This window comes from Petromyzon marinus, chromosome 43 (assembly GCF_048934315.1).
Source record: "Petromyzon marinus isolate PM22_M1 ecotype Great Lakes invasive population chromosome 43, UKy_Petmar_22M1.pri1.0, whole genome shotgun sequence".
NCBI lineage: Eukaryota > Metazoa > Chordata > Hyperoartia > Petromyzontiformes > Petromyzontidae > Petromyzon > Petromyzon marinus.
Genome location: NC_133709.1, coordinates 16,680,417 through 16,707,966, shown reverse-complemented (window position 1 = coordinate 16,707,966; position 27,550 = coordinate 16,680,417). Strand labels below are relative to the sequence as shown.

Genomic DNA, 27,550 nt, shown 5'->3' with positions numbered 1-27,550 from the left:
AAAGTCACGTAGAAGGGAAACAATAAAATAATAAAAATATAAAACAATGAATTCTCATGACGTTTCGACTGCAACACATTTTATCGTTTCCCTTCTACGTGATTTTACCGAACGAACCAAGAATATGAATCCCTGCAGTCACGAAAGCTTTAAATCAATATTATTATCTATTCAAACTAAACTTTATTTTATCTTAGCAGGCAAGGCCGACTGAGCTGTATGGCCCTTTTTCAGAAGCAACTTGGCCACAAATAACAGCTGAATGAAGTGGCTTATCATTGTGTGGAAATTGATAGCATGAAAATACCCTAAAACGTGTGACGTCGATTCTAAATGTGAAGGGGAAAAACCCGGAGGGCCCGGAGAAAAATCCCCACCACCATAGGGAGAGAGACATGCAAACTCCAAGGAGGTCGTGCAAACTCCACGACCTCCTGTTTAACAGGCGAGGTGGTTAACATCTCACCATTGTGGCATCCCATCCACTCTAACCCACGACCTCCTGTATACCAGGCGAAGTAGTTAACATCTCGCCACCGTGGCGCCCCATCCACTCTAACCCACGACCTCCTGTATAACAGGCGAGGTAGTTAACATCTCACCACCGTGGCGCCCCATCCACTCTAACCCACGACCTCCTGTATACCAGGCGAGGTAGTTAACATCTCACCACCGTGGCGCCCCGTCCACTCTAACCCACGACCTCCTGTATACCAGGCGAGGTAGTTAACATCTCACCACCGTGGCGGCCCATCCACTCTAACCCACGACCTCCTGTATACCAGGCGAGGTAGTTAACATCTTGCCATGGTGGCGCCCCATCCACTCTAACCCACGACCTCCTGTATACCAGGCGAGGTAGTTAACATCTCACCACCGTGGCGCCCCGTCCACTCTTACCCACGACCTCCTGTATACCGGGCGAGGTAGTTAACATCTTGGCGTGGTGGCGCCCCATCCACTCTAACCCACGACCTCCTGTATACCAGGCGATGTAGTTAACATCTCCCCACCGTGGCGCCCCATCCACTCTCTCCCAATGACCTCTTAATGTAAGTTATACTTTATTTACCTCCGTTTCAACTCTAGCAGCCGGTGTTATTGCAGTGTGGTTACCAACCCACGCGGGCTATTCAAACTCCCCCGTTGTACAAAGACAACAAACACGCGTTGTGAAGAAAGGGTGTAATTCTAAAGTGGAGTTGTAGAAAGACGGAAGTGGTTAGGGTGGTATTCAGCAAGGCGAGAGGCCTGTTTGCTGTTCTTCAGAATTAAAATGAAGGCGAATTCATTCAGGTTCGTTGGATTAATTCTACCCTGAGTAGCTTTGCGTGGCAGTTTACCCGCCATGACGTGTGTGTGGGGTTCAGACTCACGATTGTTGAAACCCAAATGAATTAATCGTCTCGCCAACGGCTGAAAAGTGCGCAAGGAAGCATGGAGAGAAGCACGTTTGGGGATCACGTCGAGGGACGGAGAGTAAGAGAGGCAGAGAGAGAAGAGAGGAGAGAAAGAGAGGGAGAGAGTTGAAGAGAGAGAGCGAGGGAGCGGATCGGAGAACACAGTCGGCCGCGACCGCTGCTACTATTGATGAATTCAGAGTGGGCGAGGGCCGGACGCATCGCGCGACAAGGGCCAACGGTGGACGATGGTCACGGGTGATTGGGAAGTGACGGCCCGAGGGGACAGAACGCGTCCGGGGGGGGGAGATGGAGCTCTTCGCTGTAAACCGGTGACTAACATATGCATACCTTGCACGTCTCGGACGACGATAAATGGCCCGAGAGGCTGGAGGGGTAAGTCAAGCGCTTGCTTTTGGAGTCCGTGAACCGTGAACACAACCCCAGATTTTTTTGGTACTTAACGGAGAAGAAATTAGCAGTTTAGCCTCGAGCAAATTAGGAGCTGTGCTGAGTGAGAAGTCAGATTACAGCAATTGATGCCGTAATTACCGCTGGAGGCTTTTCGCGGGCCATCGAACAAAGACGAACACTGCATCGTGTGCGGAGATTTCAGATGCGCTGCTTCTGCGGCCGTCTGGAACGCTCTTCCTTCCGACATTAGGAAGCCAATGGAGCTACACACTTTTAACTCGTCTATATTGAGAACTCATTTTACATCGAACTCCTTTTAGTGTTTAGTTTGTTGTCCTTCCCCCGCACCTGCGATTAGCACGGTTGGCTACGTACGGTGCGAACGACATTCAACGTACGTACACACGCACGGGTTGTCATTGAGGCTCTGGTGTTACAGGTCGTTGCGGGCCCTAACCTGGCCACAAAGCCAGCCAGCTCGCTCGCGTGCCTGGTGGTGGCTGTGAGTCCGGGATAACACGTGAGATGTGTACGCAGGCCTGAACAAAGACCGGGGCGCCGTGGGTAGCATCTAGAAGTATCCGGCAGCATCCCAATGTATTGTGCGATGATGATGCTATGCCGAGACGCAGTTTCTGTTCGCTCGATCGCGTTATATCTATGTCGCATCCGCGTTATGAAGAAACATGCGTTTCCGACCACACATGTAAAAATGTGGGTAATCTAAAAATATAACCATTTTCTGTCAATCTCTGCCAAAAATAAACGATCGACCGATCAATTTGCTTGCTCAGTGATAACACTTTGCTGCTCCCGTCAGAAGACTTGGCCTACTAAGTGGATGATAGCAGAGCCATGCCAATCAACATCAATCAAACTCTGCCCCTCTGTACTGATATTGCAACTACTGTCGTCGCGACAGTTTTGTTACTTCACCTGAAGAGGGCTACTTGTCGTGAGAATTTTATTGTCTTATTTTATTTTATTATTTTATTCTCATTCTATGTGACTTTACAGAAAGAACCAAAGAAGATGAATCCTTGCAGTCACGAAAGCTTTAAATCGAAACAGAACAACATATTTATCTGGCTTAAGCATGGTGCGACTTGTAATGAACATTTCCAAGAATAACAATGTATCACTCTTTTTAGATTATTAATTTGGGCTCGAGGAAACATCCACGAGCTATTAGCTTATTTCAAAATCTCAGTGTGCGCGGTTAATCTGCAAATCGGCTAAACCGCACGCGGATAATCGAGAGTCTACCGTACATTCATCACTGTGATGTGTTTTCCAGAATGCAAGTCGGGCCGCGAGGGGGGGAGGGGGGGATCGTGACCTTCCCCCTCGCCAGGTTTTTATATCTACGGCCTACGACTTGCCCATCCATTCGCTATCCTCGCGCGTTCCTCTGAGACCCGCCGGGGCGGGGCAATGTTACGTGTCCCGTCGGTCGGTCGGTCGCTCGCTCGGAATGCCAAACCAATTAGCCCAGCAAATTGAATTAAAGAATAGCATTCGTACAGCTAAAGCCACCTTTACTGAAGGCATGCCCGCACTTGCTAATGTGTAAAGGTGTTACTACGTATGGTGCCTATATATAAATTCACACGTAGTAAGTTACATGCACAACAAGGCATGCGTTGGAGTGGTGTTCATGAGACCGGCGTTTAACGGGAAGTGGAGGCCTAAGAGCAGTTGGTGGGATGCTGCCGAGAAAGATCTATGGGTCTCTGTCCAAGGTCTATGGGTGTCTGTGCGAGTCTGTGGATCTCTGCAAGTGGTGGCTAGGAGATGTTAACTACTTCACCTGGTATACTGGATGTCGTGGGTTTGATCGCGACACTAATGCCTGCTATATATTTCGAGTTTGCATGTTCTCCCCGTAGTTGTGTGAATATTTTTCCGGGTTCTCTGTTTTTTCCTTCCACATTTATAATCAACGTGCGTTTAGAGTATTGTAGCTGATATACATTTCCACACGATAGGCCACTTAATTGAGCTATCATTTATGGCTAGGTCACTTCTGAAAAAGTGCTCAGCGGGCCTTACCTGGTAAAATAAAAAAAATAATAGAAGTTTTTGTGTCTCTGTGTGGGTCTAGGAGTCTCCGTGAGAGTCTATGGGTCTCTGTCTTACTCTATGGGTCACTGCAACTTATTGGGTCTCTGTGTTAGTGTATGGGTCTCTGTGAGAGTCTATGGGTCTCTGTCTGAGGCTGAGTCTCTGTGTGAGGTTGTGGGTCTCTGTGAGAATCTTATGTCTTTGTGAGAGCCTATGGGTCTCTGTGTGAGGCTATTAGTCTCTGAGAGGCTATGAGTATCTCTGAGAGTCTGTGGGTTTCTGTATCAGTCGATGGGTCTCTGCAAGTGTTTGGGTCTGTGCGTGAGTGTAAGGGTCTCTGTGTGAGGCTATGGGTTTCTGTGAGTATGACACCAGATGATGGAATGAGACTGTCAGGGCAACCTTGGAGGATCTGGCGGTGGGTGAGACGCGTTGGTAGTGAGGTGTGGTGGTGGTGGTAGCGGTGGTGGTGGCGGTGGTTGTTGTGGATGTGGCATCACCGGCTTGGCCCACGGTGACGTCTCCATACCTTAGTCTTGGGCGAGTTTATGAGTAAGAGTTGGTCAATATTTATTTCCTTTGTATGGCTGAGTGTATCGCCGCGATGTCTCCGTCGTATTTGTGGATAGGGCATTGCGTCGTTGTTGTTACGGTCCGTTCTGGACCATCACAGTCGCAGACTACATTTGCATATCCGCATCTTCTGCTGCTGCCACGGTTTGTACAGAGGATGCGGTTTAGGGTGGACCGTGAGCAGCTTCGTTGGAAGATCAAACCCCAGGGGATCTTCCTCGCCGGGTCTTTCACAACAAGGCGGTGTTTGTTAGTTCTTTCAAACTCCATTCAGCCACAATGTGGCGGCGTCAGCAAAGCTGCGACTGTGAAGGATGCGCTCGTCTGTTCTAAGCCGCCGCCTGGCACCGGTGTGCACTCTCTGCATCTTTGTTACTAAACAGAGGCTGCTGCTGCGTGCATTATTGATGCGACTCGACACGACGCGCAACGCAACACCACGTTGTGTTCGTGCACCCCCCACCCCCGTCCGAGGGTATGAAGATGACGTGTAAAAAAAACCTCGGTGATTGAGCAAGTGCGAGGAATAATCAAATATCGCATCACCTGCGTTTGGGTTTAAGTGTCACAAGCAGGTGCAGACCCGTGGTGTACACTTTATCTTTCAGTATTACTACTGTCCGTGTTCAGCCCACAGTGGGTGCATCCGCCAGTCATCTCGGTCAGTTAACCCACGGCACTTGGGGTCTGTTCCGTGACCTCTTGCCGGCAGCGAGCTCTCAACACTTGACGTGGCCCCAAAGTGCACCTAGCCTGGCACAAGCGCCGTGGTGACGTTGCTGCTGCTACTGTTGTACGGGCGGGCGACGTTTCCCGTCCTCGCCGTCGCGAGGTGACGTCGGCGCTCGGAGCTTTTTTTGCCCAGAGTTTCGTCGCGTCACGCGTCGTGGTCACCGCCACTTGTAGCTGTCACTCACCCGGGGAGGCCCACTGTCACTCTGATCCCCCATTTCTCCTGCTCTCGCCCCCCGTTCCTCCCGCTCACCCGGTGAGCCGTGCGGTTTGTGACGCCTGCCCTCACCTGGTGAGCCGTGCGGTTTGTGACGCCTGCCCTCACCCGGTGAGCCGTGCGGTTTGTGACGCCTGCGCTCACCCGGTGAGCCGTGCGGTTTACAGCCCTTTTATTGCTGGTTAAGGGCCTCCCTTCGCCGTGTGAGACGGTGTGGGTTATCTTTGACCATACTTCACCACACTGGTCAGTGGGTGTTGGGGAAGGTGGCGAGCGTAAGCCGCGTGGGCCTTCCGAAGTCCAGAAGAGCAGCGCTGATGGACAGCAACCGCAGGTTTAGAGTTTCAAAGTGAACTCTGGCAACTTGGCGTGCATGTGACTTCACCCATCCAAGCGCTGTCCAGGCTGAACCGCCGCTTAGCTTCCGGGATCCGATGACATTAGCCGGCATCGCGGGTGCTGCGTTCGTTCGTTACCGCTCAATGCAGTTGCGATGGTTACACACCCCTCGGTCGAGGATGCTGGCAAGAGCTTTGGAGGGTAGGCCTCTGCCCAGCAGTGGATTGATCGTGGCTGATTCTTGATTGCGATACTGCTTTGCCCCCTTGATGTGGGCCCATTATTATCCCCTGCTAAGAATAGGCAGTGAATGGGGAGTCCAGGTGGTGCGTCTGCGCATGTAGTGCGTCTTCCGGTCGTCTCAGTCGGTCAACCCATGGCACCTGGGTCTGTCTCGTAACCTCCTGCCAGCGAGCTTTCCGCACCATCCTACAGTAGGATGTGGAGCTGAGTTTACCTGCCAAAGACCGGTATCAGCAATGTCAACATCGGCCTCTGTGGAGGAGGCTCGTGAAGGACGCTGCTACTGGGCAGTTGGAGGCAGTCACCCTCCAACAACAGCCGAGGGCAGAGCAACGACGCTCACAACAACGAGCAGAGCGCCGGGCGGGTAAAATGCGGAGTTGAGAGAGTGGGGAGCACAGTCGGTGCTTCTGCCGGTCGTCTCAGACAATCAACCCATGGCACCTGGGTCTGTCCCGTGACATCCTACCAGCAACGAGCCTTCCACACGTCACGTGATAGCCTCAGATGTGCACCCGGCCTGGCACAGGCTCCACGGTGACGTCACCGCCGCTTGTACAGAGAATGAATTCACAATACAGGTTTTTGGGTGAGATTGTGTAAGTATAAATGTGTCGTATCCCTCCATCCCCCGAGACAGCCAGGAGTGACTAATTGGTACGTTTTGTTTACGTGACAACCCTTACTGGCTGTGTCGGGTGGTGGTGGGTTATGACGCATTTATACTTAACGTGATCTAACCCAAAAACCTTGATTGTGAATAATATTGATCGCGAAAGCCACCTACTACGTGTTACATTTAGAATGTGAAAGTCTTTTAAACGTTGACGCCGCATGACCCTTGTTTGGCGATGAGGCCGCCGTTTTCATTTTAGTGCGTGCTCTCCCTCCGAGCGTGTCGAGGAAGTAACAGTGCTGCTGCGTACACTTGTCGTTGTCGTGTGTGTGGTATTCTGCATGCGTGGGTAGTTTTTTGCAAAACCGTGCTACGAGGGAGCAGCAGCAGCAGAAATTCATAAACGATGCTCCCTCACCTGTCACAGCGGTCACAGGAATAACTGGTTCTTTGACATTTTTTTTTAGACCAGAGCAAGGACTGCTGCTGGCCACCTCCCCCCCCACCTCTGCCACCCACCCACTGCCGCGGGCCTTTGCCCGTGCATCTTCTCACCTGTTTTTAAAATCGCCGACGCTATTGCCACAACATTCTTGAGCGCTGCTGCGTGAGTAGAATGCCAGGGGAATTAGACGTCTACGGGAAGGGAATTAGACGTCTACGGGAGGGGAATTAGACGTCTACGGGAGCGAGCAGCATTCCAGACGGGTAACAGTTTTGCCGCTTGCTTTCTCGTTTGGGGCAGTGGCCCCAGCGGTGGCCCCGGCTATGGGCCCAGCGGTGGCCCCAGCCGTGGCCCCGGCTATGGGCCCAGCGGTGGCCCCAGCGGTGTCCCCAGCGGTGGGCTCAGCAGTGGCCCAGCACTCGCCACTCGTTGGGATAGGTTCGCGCTTCGAGTCCCGGAGGGCCACCCTCGTTAACCCTGGCACCGGGGGATCCCGTAACGCAGGGGACGATCCCGTGACACAGCATCGTCACGAGTTCGGCCCGCCGCTGCATGCCACTGGCTGCCGTCGCGGCCCAAATTTTCGCCGAATGTCCTCAATTGGTAGTGACACGCAGCAGCCATCAGGCCCCTCTCCTGCGAACGCTTGAAAAGGTCTTGAGATCTCGCTGAGGCTTTCCTGGGTTAAACAAGCAGATTAACTGTCACAACAATAACAATGATTACGTATATTTCAAGTACGTTGAGCTAGATATCCTCAAGAGCGTCGCTCGGCAACGCAAGTCCCTCTCCTTCCCTCCCCCGTCGCCACTCCCCCGTTGTTCTCTTATTGTCGCCCCCGTGTGTGTCCGTGTGTGTACGTGTATGTACGTGTGTGTACGTGTGTGTACATGTGTTTACGGATGTGTCCGTGTGTCTGTGGGGAGCGGTGGCGTAGCGGTTAGCGCTGTGCTGTGTTATGTACCTGGTCAGCCGAGTTCGATTCCCGCTCACGGCCGCCACCAGTAACAATTATCTGAACCGGTCCTGGGCCTCCGGTAGGTCGACACGGCCTCAAATGAGTACCTGGTGCAGTGTGTGAAACATCACCACTATGGAGACAAAGGCGGGCAGGCGGGCGTGGTGCTGCCCACCCACCCCCTCGTGTGCCATGCTGGCCTTCATAGGTAACACTGTGTAACAATTTTTTGTTTGTTCCTGGGTAGTAAGTGTTATTTCCTAATTGCTTATGCCTCAAAAGTACAGAAAATGGCTATTATTCCCCACAAACTTTGCTTTTGTGACCAGGAAAGTGATATTTTGAAATTTACCAATTTTCCAGAACATTCCAGATAGATTCAGTGCTGAGTAAACTTGGAGTAACTTCTAGAGCATTCTAGAACTTTCCAGTAATATAAATAGTAGTATAAATACAGGGGCCTTAAGCCCACCAGTTCAGTTTAGTTCCAGCTGCCTAAGTGAATACATATCTGCATTTTTCTGAGATGGCATCAAGAGGCTGCAAGCATCCGGCAGACGCATTTTGCTTTGTCTGTGGCCAATTTATCAAGACGAGAGCGAAAACGTACTCTGTGGAAGCATCCGCTAAGATGTGAGGCGTACAAGGCATATTTCAGCATGCCTGTCGGGGATCAAGACAAACCCTGGACACCTCATTTCAACTGCGAGCAATACACAAAAACTCTGGAAGGTAAGATGGACAATTGTTACTCGGAATATTATGTTATAAAATTAGTTTAAAAAAAATTAAAATTGTAAAAGTTTTTAATTAAAAAACGTTTTACAATTTTCAATGTTCTTCTTTGGTTCTTTCGGTAAAGTCACGTAGAATGAGAATAAAATCAATTTATTATTTTATTCTCATTCTACATGACTTTACTGAAAGAACCAAAGAAGATGAATCCTTGCAGTCACGAAAGCTTTAAATCGAAATTTTCAATGTTATAAAAAATATATATATAACACATGAAAAATGGAGCGAGAATCTCTTACACATTAATCATGGTACAGAGGGAAAAAGAGAGCCATGAGGTTTGCTATCCCAAGAATTTGGCGGGAACCCACCGACCACTCAAGCAGCTGCTACTTTTGCATGGTGGACCCTTCCAAACGTTGGACTGGCAAGAATGCACCTGCTATCACGTATCCGGACCTTCCTTCATCCATCGCCCCGGTGCCACACTGCCATGAGCTCCCCGTACCCACTCCTCCGGAGAGAGAGCAGCCGTCTTTAGAAGAGAGCAGCAAGTCAGAGAGCGAGGAAGACGTTGCAGATCCAGATGACAATTTCAGAGGTGGAGCATGAGGAGATAAACCTATACGACCCCAACCAAAAAGACCTCAACGACTTGATCAGATATCTTGGTCTCACCAAGTCCAATGCCGAGCTGTTGATGTATCGGCTCAAGCAGTGGAACTTGTTGGATGAAAGTGTGCAAGTCGCAGATCGGAGGAAGCGTCACCAACCTTTTTGCAGCTTCTTCACCCGTCAAGATGGGCCTCTGCTTCTGCCACAATGTGACCAATCTGTTCGAGGCAATCGGTATCGCCTGTAACCAGAATGAGTGGTGCCTCTTCATTGACAGCTCATCCAGGAGCCTCAAAGCCGTGCTGCTCCATCATGGTAACAAGTACCGTCTCTTCCCCTGGCTCACTCGGTGCACCTCAAAGAGGATTACAACAGCATCCAGACCTTGCTGGACACCTTGAAGTATGATGAGTACGGCTGGGAGGTCATCGAGGACTTCAAAATGGTGGCATTCCTGATGGGTCTCCAAGGCGGTTTTACCAAGTGTCCATCATAACTTTGCCTTTGGGACAGCAGGGACACCAAGGCGCACTACCACAGGCGGGACTGGCCACAGCGGACCGAGTTCTCTGTGAGGAGGAACAACGTCAAGTGGGAGCCACTGGTGGACCCCCGGAAGGTGCTGATGCCACCACTGCACATCAAATTGGGCCTATGAAACTATTTGTCAGAGCTGTAGATAAGGAGTCAGCAGCCTTCAAGTACCTTCAAGACTTCTTCCCTAAGCTGTCTGAGGCAAAGGTCAAAGCCGGTGTCTTCGTCGGACCACAGATAAAGAAGATCCTGGAGTGCAATGAATTCCCCAAGAAGCTCACTAGTAAGGAGAAAGCGGCTTGGAACAGCTTTGTCGCAGTGGTTCGTGGCTTCCAGGGCAATCACAAGGTCGAAAACTATGTGGAGCTGGTTGAGACTTTGGTGAAGGACTACGGCACAATGGGCAGTAGGATGTCCCTCAAAGTCCATATCCTTGATGCTCATCTTGATAAATTCAAGGAGAACATGGGAGCGTACTCGGAGGAGCAAGGCGAGCGCTTCCACCAGGATAGCCTAGACTTTCAACGACGCTAACAAGGACAGTATAACGAGAACATGATGGGAGAAAACATTTGGGGGCTGATTCGTGAGAGTGATTTACAGTATAATCGTAAATCTCGAAAAACTATTAACTTCTAAATCTTTTGTAGTCATTTTAGTATTACTTTAGTATAAATACGTTAATTTTGATTCATGTTTTTTTATGACTTTATGTGAACGAAAATACACATTCGCCCATTTTCTCATTGAAAATAGGTAAATTTCAAAATATCACTGTCCTGGTCACAAAAGTTTGTGGGGAATAATAGCCATTTTCTATACTTTTAGGCATAGGCAGTTAGGAAATAACACTTGCTACCCAGGAACAAAAATTGTGTTACATAGTGTTATCGCTAACAGCACTTGCCCCAACAGTTTGTTTAGGCTATACGGGGGATCTTTGTCTTTTTTGCGTGTACGTTGAACCTCTTTTGCAGCGTAAGTCGCCAACCGCACCAATCGGAGGGTCCTGCCAAGTTTGTGATTTGTGACTTTTTATTCTTACCCGTGTGGTATCGATAATTAAATGTCAACTTGCCATTTCATTGAGGGACTACTACTGCTGTGTTGTTGTTGTCTTGCTGTAGTCTGGGACTGTTCTTGTTGTTTTGCTGTATTGCTCAACTGGTAACGAATTGGCACATTTTTCTACTTGACAAAACCTTACTAATTGGCCGTGTCGGGGGGGTGGTGGCGGCGGCGGGTTTAATGACACATTCATAGTTACGCTATCTAACCCAAAAACAACCTTTATCATGGATAATATTGGTCGCGAAAGCCCTCCTACTACTATGTGTTAAACTGCCTTTCCCCAGCTGGCATTTAGTGTTGAAAATTTGGACAAATTTACTTAGTTTTTATTTATTTATGTATATTTAGTGATTTGCTTACCTTTTCTCTCTATTTTTGCACTCGTATAATTTCGTTGTTGTCGTTTTTGTTGTCGTAACTTTGCTGACCCCATGCCCCCAGACTGGACGTCTGTTAATAAGAGCTTCATGGCTCATCGGATACCTGCTCCTGCAGTCTAAATAAATATTCTTATTGTCGTGGTTAGTTGGGGAGGCTATATTGTTGCTGCAGCTACTGCTTATCTCATCTTAACATAAATGACATAGCTTCTTAACCATAGCCATATATCCGAAATACAATGGGGATCATCGCTGCCGGCTCACCTGACAGGTACTCACTTCCCTTTGGTTTCTGTTGGCCGGATGGCACTTCAATCGCTACTCCTTCCTCATTCAAGGCACCACTCCCCTAACTGGGACCGAGCCGAGTGGGAATTTCACCGGTTTCTCAAGTGGGCGAACCCCCGCCCCTCCTTTGCCGGTGTTTCGTCAATTAGCCCACTACACCTCGGGGCGGCTCGACGGCAGAGCCAGCGTCCTGGAACTGCCCCCTCGATCCGCCACTCAAACTCAGCCCTTGCCCTCCCCATTGCCTGCTTGGCTCTGCCACCGCTCGCACATCTTCAGCCGGATCCAACAGGATGCCGCTTCTGCCTGCCTGCCAACAACTTCTTCCTTCGATGCCGAGCAGCCCCCAGTGCTCTCCGGAGTGATTGTCCTGCGAAGCTCCCGCAGCCGACCTCAACTGGTAGATTCCAGCCTCTCCATCCATTCTGCTGGCTCTCAAGGATGAGGGACTGGCATTTCCTCATGTGCTGCCTCTACCCTCTCCTCCCCAGGGTACTGTGAGCTCGACGAGGACCACCTGATTGGTTCCTCTAGACCAGAGGACGATGCCCAGTCTGAGGCTTGTTTGCCGGCTATCGCTTCTGGGAATCGAAGCTGCTTCCGGAGGTCTGCCAGCATCTCCCAGTCACCTGCTGTAGCAAGGGTCCCTTTGCTCCGTGTTCGTCTCGCTGCGCTCTCTCCTGACCTGAGAAAGTGGATTAAACAGGGGCCCTCGTTTAGTTGTCTTGGCAGTTCTCCTTGCTTGCTCCAGTCCCGTGACTCGCCGAGTCATTATTTGGCCATGTCGCCACCTGAACATATAATGAGAACATGAAGAGGGAATAGTAGCGTTGGCGGTTATGAGGGGGAGAGATTAAGCGGTCGTGGGGTGAGCTAGGGAACAATAAGTGAGTTTTGGGTGTGGAGCGGAAACTAGTGACTGCTTAACGTGGAGGGGGAAGTTTGTTCCAGTGAAGAGAGAGAGAGCGACAGCGTGGATTGAGCACAAGGAAGAAGAGGAACAGAGAGAGACAGCAGAGATTGAGACCCTAGAGGGCGAGAAGGCGACACAGAAAGATAAAAGGGTGGCAAGATATTGAGTTATTTGCCAGTATATTTTCGGTATTGGGGCTGTAACTTGGCCAATACCGGTCACAACGTGGGTAAGGGTTTTTTTTTCAGTTATGGGAGGAAGACTGAAGAACCCAGAGGAAACCCCACGCAGAACAAGGAGGGGAGAGAGAGAACTTAAATACTCCACACAGAGTAGGCGCCCACGTCGGGAATCGAACCTAGGATCTTCTCGCTTTGAGGCACCCGATGTCACAACTGCTCCAACCACCACCATCACTCTAGCACCCTTTGCCCCCATGTAGCTCTGCACTGAGCCTCAGCATTGGACAATGCCCAAAGTGGGGGTGGGTGGAGGGGTTGGCGGACTGCAGTTTAGTAACTGGGAGGTTATGAGCATCCCCCTTGCGTGGGTAGACAATGGGATTCTTGTGAATGAGTCAATATTATTCTTGTGAATGAGACAATGGGTTTCTTGTCAATGAGACAATGGGTTTTGTCTTAGCGCTTGGTCTCGTTGGACGCTCTTCGGTGAGAGGAGTTGTCGTCGCTTCTCTGCAGGCCGCCTGCGGAAGGCACGGGCGTGCAACAACGTGTTCCCCCGCGCTCCGTGAAAAGGTTTTTGGTCAAATCCTCGCCCCCCCCCCCGCCGCTTGCCTCGTCATTCGCCGGTTAAACAAGCCGTGAAAACGGGCCCTCGAATGCCGTTGCTCGTGCGTGGATGAGTGCGTGTGTGTGCGCATGGGTTTGTGTGTGTGTGTTCCCCGGCGATTTAACAATATTGACGCATTTTTGACCCTGATCACGTGTGGTCTTCGTCACGTGAATGGAAAGGTCGTGTCGTCTCTGTGCCGTGAGGTCTTCACTCTGATCGACTTTCCTCGTCTGTATAAATACACACCTGTATATACACATACGCACCTGTATATAAAGACAAATATCCCCCCGTATAGCCTGAACAGACTGTTAGTGCTGTTAGCGAGTAGCACCTATGAAGGCCGGCATGGCGTACGAGGGGAGTGGGTGGCCAGCACCACGCCCGGCCGCCTTTGTCTCCCCAGTGGTGATGTTTGCAACACACCGCGCCAGGTACTTATTTGAGGCTCAGTTGAACTGCGGGCAGCCCATGCCCGGTTCAGATAATCGTCACTGGTGCTTGTCGGCCGTGAGTGGGAATGGAACTCGGGTGCCCGGGTTCGTAGCACGGCGTGCTAACCGCTACAATACCTCTCCAGTTTAAACACACACACACCTGTATACACACACACACACGCCTGTTTACAAACACGCCTGTATACACATACACGCCTGTATACACACGTCTGTTTACACACACGCCTGTTTACACACACGCCTGTAAATACACACGCCTGTTTACACACACGCCTGTATATACACACGCCTGTATACACACAGACACACCTGTCTGTATACACACAGACACACCTGTCTGTATACACACAGACACGCCTGTATACACACACGCCTGATTACACACACACGCCTGTTTACAAACACGCCTGTATACACATACACGCCAGTATACACACATCTGTTTATACACACGCCTGTTTACACACACACGCCTGTAAATACACACGCCTGTATACACACAGACACACCTGTCTGTATACACACAGACACACCTGTATACACACACCTGTCTACACACACGCCTGTATACACACACGCCTGTATACACACACACACGCCTGTATACACAAGTGACGTGCGGTGAGGTCAATGGCTGGAGAGACACTGGCTAGTGTCAGAGCCAGATTCACACACTGAAGAGGGCGTGGCCTCGCGAAGGGGGCGTGGCCTCACTGAGGGGGGCGTGTTAGACACGTCCCCCTCAGTGAGGCAGATGTGATAGCTGCCTCCCCTGGTGCTTTTTCATTGCAGTTTCATGACGAGACCAGCGAGCCTAAATATCTTTATACACGTACGTGAAATAAGTTACCTGGAGTATGGAAGGCGAGGACATGAAATGAAGGGGTCTACAAACATCACATTGGTGACACACAGAGAGATAGTAACAGGCACGCGCTTACTGCCCGCGCTCCATCCAGTTACTGAGAGGTTGCGCAATCAGAGGGGAGGCTGAGCTCGTCGCTGCCTCACCTCTCGTCTCTCGCTGTATTTGCAGCGGAGCTCCGCAAATTTGGCGATTTTGACTCTAAAAATGATTGGAATCGTACGGAAATGACATTTATAACACAGATCAGAGGAAAAATCTTAATATTTATTTATTTGATTATTCTTTTTTTACTTTTTTTAACAGCTATTTTAATTGTAGTATGACAGGTGAGGCTCTGCCTCCCCTGCCTCACTTGACCGCACGTCCCTGGTATACACACACACACACACACCTATCTGTATACACACACACACCTGTCTGTATACACACACACGCCTGTATACACACACACCTGTACACACGCGCCGGACGAGGAGGGCCTCCCGTGGTGCGGTGTTGTTTGGGGTGGTGGTGGCAGCCTCGTTGATGTCATGAGTACATTTTAAAAGCCGCTAAATGCTCCAATATCGTTTATTGAAACAATGATGTACATACGTTATATCTGTTGATCAACTGTAATAAACCATCCAGCAATATATACACATTGTAATGTACAATGTACATACATTATTTATGTTGATCAACTGTAAATAACCCAACCAGCAATATATACACATTGTAATGTACAATGTACATACATTATGTATGTTGATCAACTGTGAATAACCCAACCAGCAATATATACACATTGTAATGTACAATGTACATACATTATGTATGTTGATCAACTGTAAATAACCCAACCAGCAATATATACACATTGTAATGTACAATGTACATACATTATGTATGTTGATCTACTGTAATAAACCAACCAACAATAGATATACATTGTAATTTATAACGTACATACATTATTTATGTTGATTAACTGTGAATAACCCAACCAACAATAGATACACATTGTAATTTATATGAATGCATTGTATATCTACAGCTGATTGGCTCATAAGTGATGACATCACATTTATGTCTCTATTTAAGGCTAAAACAGCAGGAGGAGGATTTCTCCACAACTCTGGCTGTTTTTGTGATTACCTGCAAAATGTCACGGTACTCGAATTACAAACGTTGTAGTGGGTTTATTCTGCAACACACAACCGGTTAGTGCTGAACTAGTAACTGATCGATCATCGTTTTGTTCATGCGACAAACCCTTTAGTGATTGGCTGTGTCAGGTTGTGGTTTTATCATTTACGCGATTTAACTCAACAAAAACAATTCTCACGGATAATATTGGTCGCGGAAGGCCTACGACTACTACGTGTTACACTCAAACAAAATCACGAGTGAAACTAAAAATCCGGCCAAGGGAGAGGTGGTCGACTCTGCTCGATCATCTTTTCGTTGTCATCCAATTGAGCTAACACACGAGATGAGGAAGTCGGCAGTCGTTGTGTGTCCCCCATCCACGCCCGCTATAGGAATGTGGCTTTTGCTTGTTTCATCACGGGCTCTGGGCTGTAAAACGACGCTCGTTCAAGTAGCAAATCCACTCCCGGCTCGTAGAATTTGCTTAACCACTTCCCACTCCGATGACGGTGCGTGTACGTTCCGTCGTCGGGACGGAATCGGTGTTGGGGGTGGGTGGCTCTGTGGGGTGTGGGGATGTGGGGGAGTGTGGCTCTGTGGGGTGTGGTGGAGTGTGGCTCTGTGGGCTGTGTGGGTGTGTGGGAGAGTGTGGCTCTGTGTGGTGTGGGGATGTGGTGGAGTGTGGATCTGTGGGGTGTGGGGGAGTGTGACTCTGTGGGATGTGCAGGAGTGTGGCCCTGTGGGGTGTGTGGGTGTGGGGGAGTGTGGCTCTGTGTGGTGTGTGGGTGTGGGAGAGTGTGGCTCTGTGGGGTGTGGTGGAGTGTGGCTCTGTGGGGTGTGTGGGTGTGGGAGAGTGTGGCTCTGTGGGGTGTGGGGATGTGGGTGAGTGTGGCTCTGTGGGGGGTGTGGGAGTGTGGCTCTGTGGGGTGTGGGGATGTGGGTGAGTGTGGCTCTGTGGGGGGTGTGGGAGTGTGGCTCTGTGGGGTGTGGGGTGGGGGGAGTGTGGTTCTGTGTGGTGTGGGGATGTGGTGGAGTGTGGCTCTGTGGGGGGTGTGGGAGTGTGGCTCTGTGGGGTGTGGGGATGTGGTGGAGTGTGGCTCTGTGGGGTGTGTGGGAGTGTGGCTCTGTGTGGTGTGGGGATGTGTGGGAGAGTATGGCTCTGTGTGATGTGGGTGTGGGAGAGTGTGGCTCTGTGTGGTGTGGGTGTGGGAGAGTGTGGCTCTGTGTGGTGTGGGTGTGGGAGAGTGTGGCTTTGTGGGGTGTGGGGTGTGGGGGAGTGTGGCTCTGTGGGGTGTAGGAGAGGGTGGCTCTGTGGGGTGTGGAGATGTGTGAGTGTGGGAGTGTGGCTCTGTGGGGTGTGGGAGTGTGGCTCTGTGGGGTGTGGGGTGTGGGGGAGTGTGGCTCTGTGGGGTGTGGGGGAGTGTGGCTCTGTGTGGTGTGGGGATGTGTGGGTGTGGGAGTGTGGCTCTGTGGGGTGTGGGAGTGTGGCTCTGTGGGGTGTGGGGGAGTGTGGCTCTGTGGGGTGTGGGAGAGTGTGGCTCTGTGGGGTGTGGGGATGTTGGGGAGTGTGGCTCTGTGGGCTGTGTGGGAGTCGAGCTCTGTGGGGTGTGGGGGAGTGTGGCCCTGTGGGTTGTCAGAGAGTATGGCTCTGTGGGATGTGGGGAGGGTGGCTCTGTGGGGTGTGGGCAAGTGTGGATCCGTGTGGTGTGGGCGAGTGTGACTCTGTGGAGTGTGAGATGTGGGCAAGTGTGGATCTGTGGGGTGTAGGGGAGTGTGGCTCTGTGGCTTGGCGTGCCGTGCGCTCCCAGGCCCGTGCGTCAGGAACGCAAACATTCAAACCGCGCTCTGTCCGTTCGAGATGTCATCGCTCAGGGTTGTTGCGGCACGGGCTGTAACGCTCGCGCCCTCGCTCCACGGAGGCGCCCGGGTTCGATGCCCGGGGTCGATACCCAGCTGGAGTGCCTCTGCATGTGGAATGCGTATGTTCTTCCCCCGTTCTGCGTGGGTTTCCTCCCGGGCCTTCCGTATTTTTCCTCTCCGTAGCTTTAAAATTAAAATAAACCCACACAAAGCAAATGATGTCGGGCCAAAACATCCCAGTGCTGAAAAGTTAACCTGCAAATTTCTCTTGGCTGGACCCGCCTGAATAAGAGTTATGAAACTCGGCGAGGCTTTGCTGTGTAAAAAAAAAACCAGTCCATCATCGATTGTCCAGCGACTTTCAAAAATGACGAATAATCACTAATCTTCAGAAAAGAAAATTGCACATTCTTGCATTACATTATGTTTTTAGGTGTTATATTTTTATGTGTTTACTCTGTTAAATTGGCCGAAATAAACATACAAATAGACGCAAATAAATATCCCACTTTAAAAAGCTACGTATTTACTGTACCGTACTTACCACTGCAATCTCGAACAGTCTGTATCACGGGGTGACGTATATATATGCGCAGTATTTGCATTGTTTATGTTGTATGTAGTGTATAATGTAACATATGTAATATTTAACACAAATCAAGCATAGCTATTTTTTTTTGTCATTCACACGGTGCTGCCGATCACACAACTGGTTACAGCCTTTGGAGCGGTTTTGCTGATTTTGCCGGATCGGACTGGGACTGCCGGATAATGTTGGAAGCAGCCAGATAATCTGGCGCCGGATAAATCGACGATCAGCTATAACTGTGGCCCGAAGAGGGAAATATATAACAGGCGACATCTTGTCCAATGGCCCTTTCTTCTTGAAGCGGCATGAAGCAAAGCCATCGCCCGTGGCGTCGCCAATTCCACACGTTTCAGTTTTAGAGTCACGGTGTTGGTGACGTGAGTTCAGTGTGAATCAATGGCACGGCAGCGCCATTTCGCTATATGCATGCGTGTGTGCGTGCGTGTGTGCGTGCGTGCGTGTGTACGTGGGACCCCCCTAATGGAACATCTTCGCCGGTTCGAAACATTTAGGCTGGCCAGCCTACGGTCCATTTTTATTTTAACCAGGCTGGATTGTGAGGAGCTCACAAATCCTTGAAAGATCTGGACAAAGTCCCATCGGTGAGCTCCTCCGGCAGGCAAGGCTGCGTTGGCTGGGTCATGTAGCCCGCATGCCCAGCCACCGCATTCCTAAACAGCTTTTGTTCGGCCGGATAGAGGGGCTAAATGGGCGCAGCACGGGCTGGAGAAGAGATGGAGTGATGTGGTACAGGAGGATGTGGAGCTGAGTGGACTTGCCGATGACTGGTACCAGCGGTGTCAAGATCGGCCTCTGTGGAGGAGGCTCGTGAAGGACGCTACTGGGCAGTTGGAGGCAGTCGCCCTCCAACAACAACGGAGAGCGGAGCGCCGGGTGACTAAAGCACAGCAAGTTGGCACAGTAGGGGTCACAGGTGGTGCATCAGCCACTCATCTCAGTCAGTCGACCCATGGCACCTGGGTCTGCCCCATGACCTCCTGTCAGCGGGCGTTCGACACTTCACAGGGCCTCAAGGTGCACATGGCCTGGCACAAGCGTCGCGGTGACGTCACCGCCACTTAGTTGGCGAATGGCGGTTGTTGTTGCTTGTTGGAGGCCGTGAAGTTTTTGCCCCCTGTCCGGGGGTGCTGTGGCGGCGGTGGCGGCTGTGGCTTGTGGGAAGCCCCGTGACGCCCTGCCAGGCCACCATGTCGTGATGGATTACACGCCTGCTCGCCTCTTCGCTTGTCACCCAGCCATACCGCCGTCGTTATCAGGCACGGTCTGTCGACTCGCTTGGGCAAAGTTTCATTCTTTTGTCCCCCCCCCGGGAACGAGAACTCAAGAGACCAGGAACTCAAGAGACCAGGAACTCAAGAGACCAGGAACGTAAAAAAACATTTGCGAGGGTGACCTGTCAACGATCGGGTCCGCGCGCGATCCCAACCGAGTCGTTTTGCGGGCAGTTCTCGAATGTGGCGAAACAAATGTGCACTCAAATGATGCCGGCGTACACGCTGGACGCCGAAGGGGATCCCTTAACGTCCGCCGCGCAGGAGACCACTCGGGGCAACGTTGCCGCTGCCGTCGCGAGACCGCGAGCGACGGCAGCGATCCACTCTCGTTCCTGCACGCGAGGCAATTTCATTGCCCCATCTCCAGGGTTGAACGTAACGGACGGAAGTGTATGGCGTGGAGGGCGTGCGTTCCCTCCTACGGCTGCCACTCGGTTGTTAGTCTCAGCCACCGGTCGCCGTACGTGTGTGTGTGTGTGTTGAACTTCTTTCGCACCATACGTAGCCAACCGTGCTGATTGGAGGTGTGGAGGAAAGACAACAAACTAAAACACAACAAGCAGTTCTAAAGAAATGAGTTTTTAACGTAGATTAAAAAGTGCACAGCTCCAGTGGCTTCCTAGTATCGAAAGGAAGAGCGTTCAAGATGGCCACATCATCAACATCATCACCACCATCATTGTACGTATGTTGAACTTATTTCGTACCGCACATAGACAACCTTGCTCATTAGATATGCAGGGGTAAGGACAACAAACTGAACACAACAATATACAGTTCTAAAGAAATGAGTTCTCAATCTGGGTGACGATTATAAAAGTGGCTAGCTCCCAGTGGCTTCCTAATATCGAATAGAAGAGCGTTTGAGAAGGTCCGCAGAAGCAGCGCATCTGAAAGCGCGCGATGCGGCAACCGTCTTTGTTCGGCGGTTATCCATAAGCCGCTGCTGCCGCCGCTGCTGCTGCTGCGAGGATGACCGGAGTTTGCGAGATGATGGTTTACGCTCCTCCACGAGGTCGGCAGCGAGGTGTATTGCGGCTCGTTTGCGTACGAGCGCTTCGTCGCGTTCTCCAATCGTCGCGCTTTTCCCCCTTCTCTGTCTCAGGCGCAACTTGTCCAAGTCGCGACGACACTGGGTTAGGGCAAGCAGGGGTGTTTGCCCTACTCGACTAGCTCCCTACTCGGCTGACTCCGTGCTCTGCTAACTCCACGCTCGGCTAACTCCACGCTCGGCTAACTTCCTTCTCGACTAACTCCACGCTCGGCTAGCTCCCCTCTCGACTAACTCCCCTCTCAGCTAACTCCACGCTCGGCTAACTCCCCTCTCAGCTAACTGCACGCTCGGCTAGCTCCCCTCTCGACTAACTCCACGCTCGGCTAGCTCCCCTCTCGACTAACTCCCCTCTCAGCTAACTCCACGCTCGGCTAACTCCACGCTCGGCTAACTCCCCTCTCAGCTAACTCCACGCTCGACTAACTCCACGCTCGGCTAACTCGCCTCTCGGCTAACTCCCCTCTCGGCTAACTCCCCTCTCGGCTAACTCTCTTGTCGGCTAACTCCCCTCTCGGCTAACTCCCCTCTCAGCTAACTCCACTCTCGACTAACTCCCCTCTCAGCTAATTCCACGCTCGACGAACTCCCCTCTCAGCTAACTCCACGCTCGGCAAACTCCACGCTCGACTAACTCTACGCTCGGCTAATTCCCCTCTCGGCTAACTCCCCTCTCAGCTAACTCCAAGCTCGGCTAACTCCCCTCTCAGCTAATTCCACGCTCGGCTAACTCCCCTCTCAGCTAATTCCACGCTCGGCTAACTCCCCGCTCGGCTAACTCCCCTCTCAGCTAACTCCCCGCTTGGATAACTCCCCTCTCAGCTAACTCCCCTCTTGGCTAACTCCCCTCTCGACTAACTCCCCTCTCGACTAACTCCCCTCTCAGCTAACTCCCCTCTCAGCTAACTCCACTCTCGACTAACTCCACGCTCAGCTAACTCCCCTCTCAGCTAACTCTCCTCTCGGCTAACTCCCCTCTCAGCTAACTCCCCTCTCGGCTAACTCCCCTCTCAGCTGACTCCCCTCTCAGCTAACTCCCCTCTCGACTAACTCCCCTCTCGGCTAACTCCCCTCTCAGCTGACTCCACGCTCAGCTAACTCCACTCTCGACTAACTCCCCTCTCAGCTAACTCCACGCTCGGCTAACTCCCCGCTCGGCTAACTCTCCTCTCAGCTAACTCCACACTCGGCTAACTCCCCTCTCAGCTAACTCCCCTCTCGGCTAACTCCCCTCTCAGCTAACTCCCCTCTCAGCTAACTTCCCGCTCGGCTAACTCCCCTCTCAGCTAACTCCCCGCTCGGCTAACTCCCCGCTCGACTAACTCCCCTCTCAGCTAACTCCCCTCTCAGCTAACTCCACTCTCGACTAACTCCACACTCAGCTAACTCCCCTCTCAGCTAACTCCCTTCTCGGCTAACTCCCCTCTCAGCTAACTCCCCTCTCGGCTAACTCCCCTCTCAGCTGACTCCCCTCTCAGCTAACTCCCCTCTCGACTAACTCCCCTCTCGGCTAACTCCCCTCTCAGCTGACTCCACGCTCAGCTAACTCCATTCTCGACTAACTCCCCTCTCAGCTAACTCCACGCTCGGCTAACTCCACGCTCGGCTAACTCCCCGCTCGGCTAACTCCCCTCTCAGCTAACTCCACACTCGGCTAACTCCCCTCTCAGCTAACTCCCCTCTCGGCTAACTCCCCTCTCAGCTAACTCCCCTCTCAGCTAACTCCCCCACTCGGCTAACTCCCCTCTCAGCTAACTCCCCGCTCGGCTAACTCCCCGCTCGGCTAACTCCCCTCTCGACTAACTCCCCTCTCGGCTAACTCGCCGCTCGGCTAACTCCCCTCTCAGCTAACTCCACGCTCGGCTAACTCCCCTCTTGGCTAACTCCCCGCTCGGCTAACTCCCCTGTCAGCTAACTCCCCTCTCGGCTAACTCCCCTCTCGACTAACTCCCCTCTCGACTAACTCCCCTCTCGACTAACTCCACGCTCGACTAACTCCACGCTCAGCTAACTCCTCTCTAGGCTAACTCCCCTGTCACCTAACTCCCCTCTCAGCTAACTCCCCGCTCGGCTAACTCCCATCTCGGCTAACTCCCCTCTCAGCTAACTCCCCTCTCGACTAACTCCCCTCTCAGCTAACTCCCCTCTCGACTAACTCCCCTCTCAGCTAACTCCCCTCTCAGCTAACTCCCCTCTCGACTAACTCCACGCTCGGCTAACTCCCCGCTCGGCTAACTCCCCTCTCAGCTAACTCTCCTCTCAGCTAACTCCCCGCTCGGCTAACTCCCCTCTCGACTAACTCCACTCAGCTAACTCCCCTCTCGGCTAACTCCCCTCTCGGCTAACTCCCCTCTCAGCTAACTCCCCGCTCGGCTAACTCCCCTCTCGGCTAACTCCCCTCTCGACTAACTCCCCTGTCAGCTAACTCCCCTCTCGGCTAACTCCCCTCTCGACTAACTCCCCTCTCGACTAACTCCACGCTCGACTAACTCCACGCTCAGCTAACTCCTCTCTAGGCTAACTCCCCTGTCACCTAACTCCCCTCTCAGCTAACTCCCCGCTCGGCTAACTCCCATCTCGGCTAACTCCCCTCTCAGCTAACTCCCCTCTCGACTAACTCCCCTCTCAGCTAACTCCACTCTCGACTAACTCCCCTCTCAGCTGACTCCACGCTCAGCTAACTCCCCTCTCGACTAACTCCACGCTCGGCTAACTCCCCGCTCGGCTAACTCCCCTCTCAGCTAACTCTCCTCTCAGCTAACTCCCCGCTCGGCTAACTCCCCTCTCGACTAACTCCACTCAGCTAACTCCCCTCTCGGCTAACTCCCCTCTCGGCTAACTCCCCTCTCAGCTAACTCCCCGCTCGGCTAACTCCCCTCTCGGCTAACTCCCCTCTCGACTAACACCCCTCTCAGCTAACTCCCCTCTCGGCTAACTCCGCACTCTGCTAACTCCCCTCTCAGCTAACTCCCCTCTCAGCTAACTCCCCTCTCGACTAACTCCCCTCTCGACTAACTCCCCTCTCGACTAACTCCACGCTCGACTAACTCCACGCTCAGCTAACTCCTCTCTAGGCTAACTCCCCTGTCACCTAACTCCCCTCTCAGCTAACTCCCCGCTCGGCTAACTCCCATCTCGGCTAACTCCCCTCTCAGCTAACTCCCCTCTCGACTAACTCCCCTCTCAGCTAACTCCCCTCTCGACTAACTCCCCTCTCAGCTAACTCCCCTCTCAGCTAACTCCCCTCTCGACTAACTCCACGCTCGGCTAACTCCCCGCTCGGCTAACTCCCCTCTCAGCTAACTCTCCTCTCAGCTAACTCCCCGCTCGGCTAACTCCCCTCTCGACTAACTCCACTCAGCTAACTCCCCTCTCGGCTAACTCCCCTCTCGGCTAACTCCCCTCTCAGCTAACTCCCCGCTCGGCTAACTCCCCTCTCGGCTAACTCCCCTCTCGACTAACTCCCCTGTCAGCTAACTCCCCTCTCGGCTAACTCCCCTCTCGACTAACTCCCCTCTCGACTAACTCCACGCTCGACTAACTCCACGCTCAGCTAACTCCTCTCTAGGCTAACTCCCCTGTCACCTAACTCCCCTCTCAGCTAACTCCCCGCTCGGCTAACTCCCATCTCGGCTAACTCCCCTCTCAGCTAACTCCCCTCTCGACTAACTCCCCTCTCAGCTAACTCCACTCTCGACTAACTCCCCTCTCAGCTGACTCCACGCTCAGCTAACTCCCCTCTCGACTAACTCCACGCTCGGCTAACTCCCCGCTCGGCTAACTCCCCTCTCAGCTAACTCTCCTCTCAGCTAACTCCCCGCTCGGCTAACTCCCCTCTCGACTAACTCCACTCAGCTAACTCCCCTCTCGGCTAACTCCCCTCTCGGCTAACTCCCCTCTCAGCTAACTCCCCGCTCGGCTAACTCCCCTCTCGGCTAACTCCCCTCTCGACTAACACCCCTCTCAGCTAACTCCCCTCTCGGCTAACTCCGCACTCTGCTAACTCCCCTGTCAGCTAACTCCCCTCTCGGCTAACTCCCCTCTCGACTAACTCCCCTCTCGACTAACTCCCCTCTCGACTAACTCCACGCTCGACTAACTCCACGCTCAGCTAACTCCTCTCTAGGCTAACTCCCCTGTCACCTAACTCCCCTCTCAGCTAACTCCCCGCTCGGCTAACTCCCATCTCGGCTAACTCCCCTCTCAGCTAACTCCCCTCTCGACTAACTCCCCTCTCAGCTAACTCCCCTCTCGACTAACTCCCCTCTCAGCTAACTCCCCTCTCAGCTAACTCCCCTCTCGACTAACTCCACGCTCGGCTAACTCCCCGCTCGGCTAACTCCCCTCTCAGCTAACTCTCCTCTCAGCTAACTCCCCGCTCGGCTAACTCCCCTCTCGACTAACTCCACTCAGCTAACTCCCCTCTCGGCTAACTCCCCTCTCGGCTAACTCCCCTCTCAGCTAACTCCCCGCTCGGCTAACTCCCCTCTCGGCTAACTCCCCTCTCGACTAACTCCCCTGTCAGCTAACTCCCCTCTCGGCTAACTCCCCTCTCGACTAACTCCCCTCTCGACTAACTCCACGCTCGACTAACTCCACGCTCAGCTAACTCCTCTCTAGGCTAACTCCCCTGTCACCTAACTCCCCTCTCAGCTAACTCCCCGCTCGGCTAACTCCCATCTCGGCTAACTCCCCTCTCAGCTAACTCCCCTCTCGACTAACTCCCCTCTCAGCTAACTCCACTCTCGACTAACTCCCCTCTCAGCTGACTCCACGCTCAGCTAACTCCCCTCTCGACTAACTCCACGCTCGGCTAACTCCCCGCTCGGCTAACTCCCCTCTCAGCTAACTCTCCTCTCAGCTAACTCCCCGCTCGGCTAACTCCCCTCTCGACTAACTCCACTCAGCTAACTCCCCTCTCGGCTAACTCCCCTCTCGGCTAACTCCCCTCTCAGCTAACTCCCCGCTCGGCTAACTCCCCTCTCGGCTAACTCCCCTCTCGACTAACACCCCTCTCAGCTAACTCCCCTCTCGGCTAACTCCGCACTCTGCTAACTCCCCTCTCAGCTAACTCCCCTCTCAGCTAACTCCGCGCTCGACTTAACTCCCCGCTTGGCTAACTCCCCTCTCGGCTAACTCCCCTCTCGGCTAACTCCCCTCTCAGCTAACTCCGCGCTCGACTTAACTCCCCTCTCGGCTAACTCCCCTCTCGGCTAACTCCGCGCTCTGCTAACTCCCCGCTCGGCAAACTCCGCGCTCGGCAAACTCCATGCTCGGCAAACTCCGTGCACCGCCCTCGCGAAACAACCCGATGCCGCCGCCACCTGCGTCTTGCGGCCTCACTTGGCTTTCGTTCGTCCCCCGCTTACGAGAAGCGCGCGACGCCCCGCTGCCTTGGCCTGCTTTTTTGTTCGCGCGCATCATTTATGCCGGTGTTTGTTGTTGTCGGTGCCTCGGAGGAAATATCGCTCGATCGCTCGCTCGCGTGTGCACACTAACGCACGCACACGCACGCGCCATCACGCGGCTCGACGCTGCTGCTGTTCCAGGCGCGAGCGAGTCGCGCGCTCGCCTCCACCACCACCACCACGTCGGGGTTAGGGACGGCGGGGCGATGTTCACGAGGCACTGGGGGCCGCAATCCTCCACTTGTCGGGTGGGCGAGCGGACGGGCAGCGCCGGCTCGCTGGACGACCACGTCCGCCCCGCAAGCACTTTCAGATGCGGCGCTTCTGCGGACCGTCTGGAACGCTCTTCCTTTTGATATTCAGAAGCCGCTGGGAGCGATATGCACTTTTAAATCCTCTAGATTAGAAACTTATTTTATCTTTTTTACTGCTTGTTGTTGTGTTTAGTTTGTTGTCCTTCCCCCCGCACCTCCGATGAGCACGGTTGGCTACATACGGTGTGAAAGAAGTTGAACGTAGATACATACATGATGGTGGTGATGATGTTGATGGTGGTGATGGTGTTGAGGAGATAGCTGCATGATGAGGAAGTGGGAGATGTTGACGTTGATGGTGGTCATGGTGGTGATGTTGATGATGCGGCTGTCTGGAATGCTCTTCCGATATTACAAAACCATCATCTAGATTGAAAACGAATTGTTTAGAACCGCTTTTTGTGTTTAGTTTATTGTTCCTTCCCCTGCAACTCCGATCAGCACGGTTGGCTACGTACGGTATGAAAGAAATTCAACTAACATCTCACCGAGGTGGTGAGATGTTAATTACATCGCCTGGCATGCAGTATGTCATGGGTTTGATCCCGGCCCTGACGCCTGCTGCTGTATTTTTGGAGTTTGCATGTCTCTCTCTCTCTCCCCGTGGGCGCGTGGATTTTTCTCCGGATCCTCCGCTTTTTCCCTTCACATTTAGTATCGACATCACCGATTCATGGAGTATTTGGCTGCTGTACATTTCCACACGGCTATCAGCGACTCTCGTTGGGCTATCATTTGCGATGGCCAGGGTCGCTTCTGAATAAACAGCTGCTCAGCTCGGTGGAGCCTTACCTGGTAAAATACAAAATGTTTTTTTTGCTCATGCAACGTGGTTATTTTTTTCTACTTTTTTGACAGAGATCACGCGAGTTCGCCACGCTGCGAGCAAGCGGGATGAGCCCAAGTACCTGGAGATCCTGGCTAACAAGTCCATCAAGCTGTCCGAGAAGGTGCTCATACCGGTGAAGGAACACCCCAAGGTGAGCGGTGGTGGCGGTGGTGGTGGGCCTTGCACGACCATCACAGCAGGATTGTGCGGCGGCTTTTCGGCGCTCACTGCTTCACTCCAGTCACTTGCTCTATCACTGCTACCATTGTTACTGTTCCCATCAACTTCTATCACTGCTACCATAGTTACTGTGCCCGTGAACTTTACCCGTTGATTCCTCCACCCGTGTTGAGGGCTCGGTCTGTACCAGACACTTTCATCTTCACCACAACACTTTGTTCACCCACTACACTGCAGG

At 52.4% G+C, this 27,550-nt stretch overlaps 1 protein-coding gene across 3 annotated transcripts in view; it reads left to right on the top strand.

Moving 5' to 3' along the window:
• LOC116957787 (KH domain-containing, RNA-binding, signal transduction-associated protein 2-like) overlaps positions 1 to 27,550 on the top strand; it is a 72,974-nt gene that overhangs the window by 14,304 nt on the left and 31,120 nt on the right. For all 3 annotated transcript variants that reach the window (XM_076073862.1, XM_032980150.2, XM_032980149.2), the window contains exon 2: positions 27,162 to 27,283. In XM_076073862.1, the coding sequence (XP_075929977.1) occupies positions 27,162 to 27,283 (122 nt within the window). The remainder of the gene's footprint in view (positions 1 to 27,161; positions 27,284 to 27,550) is intronic.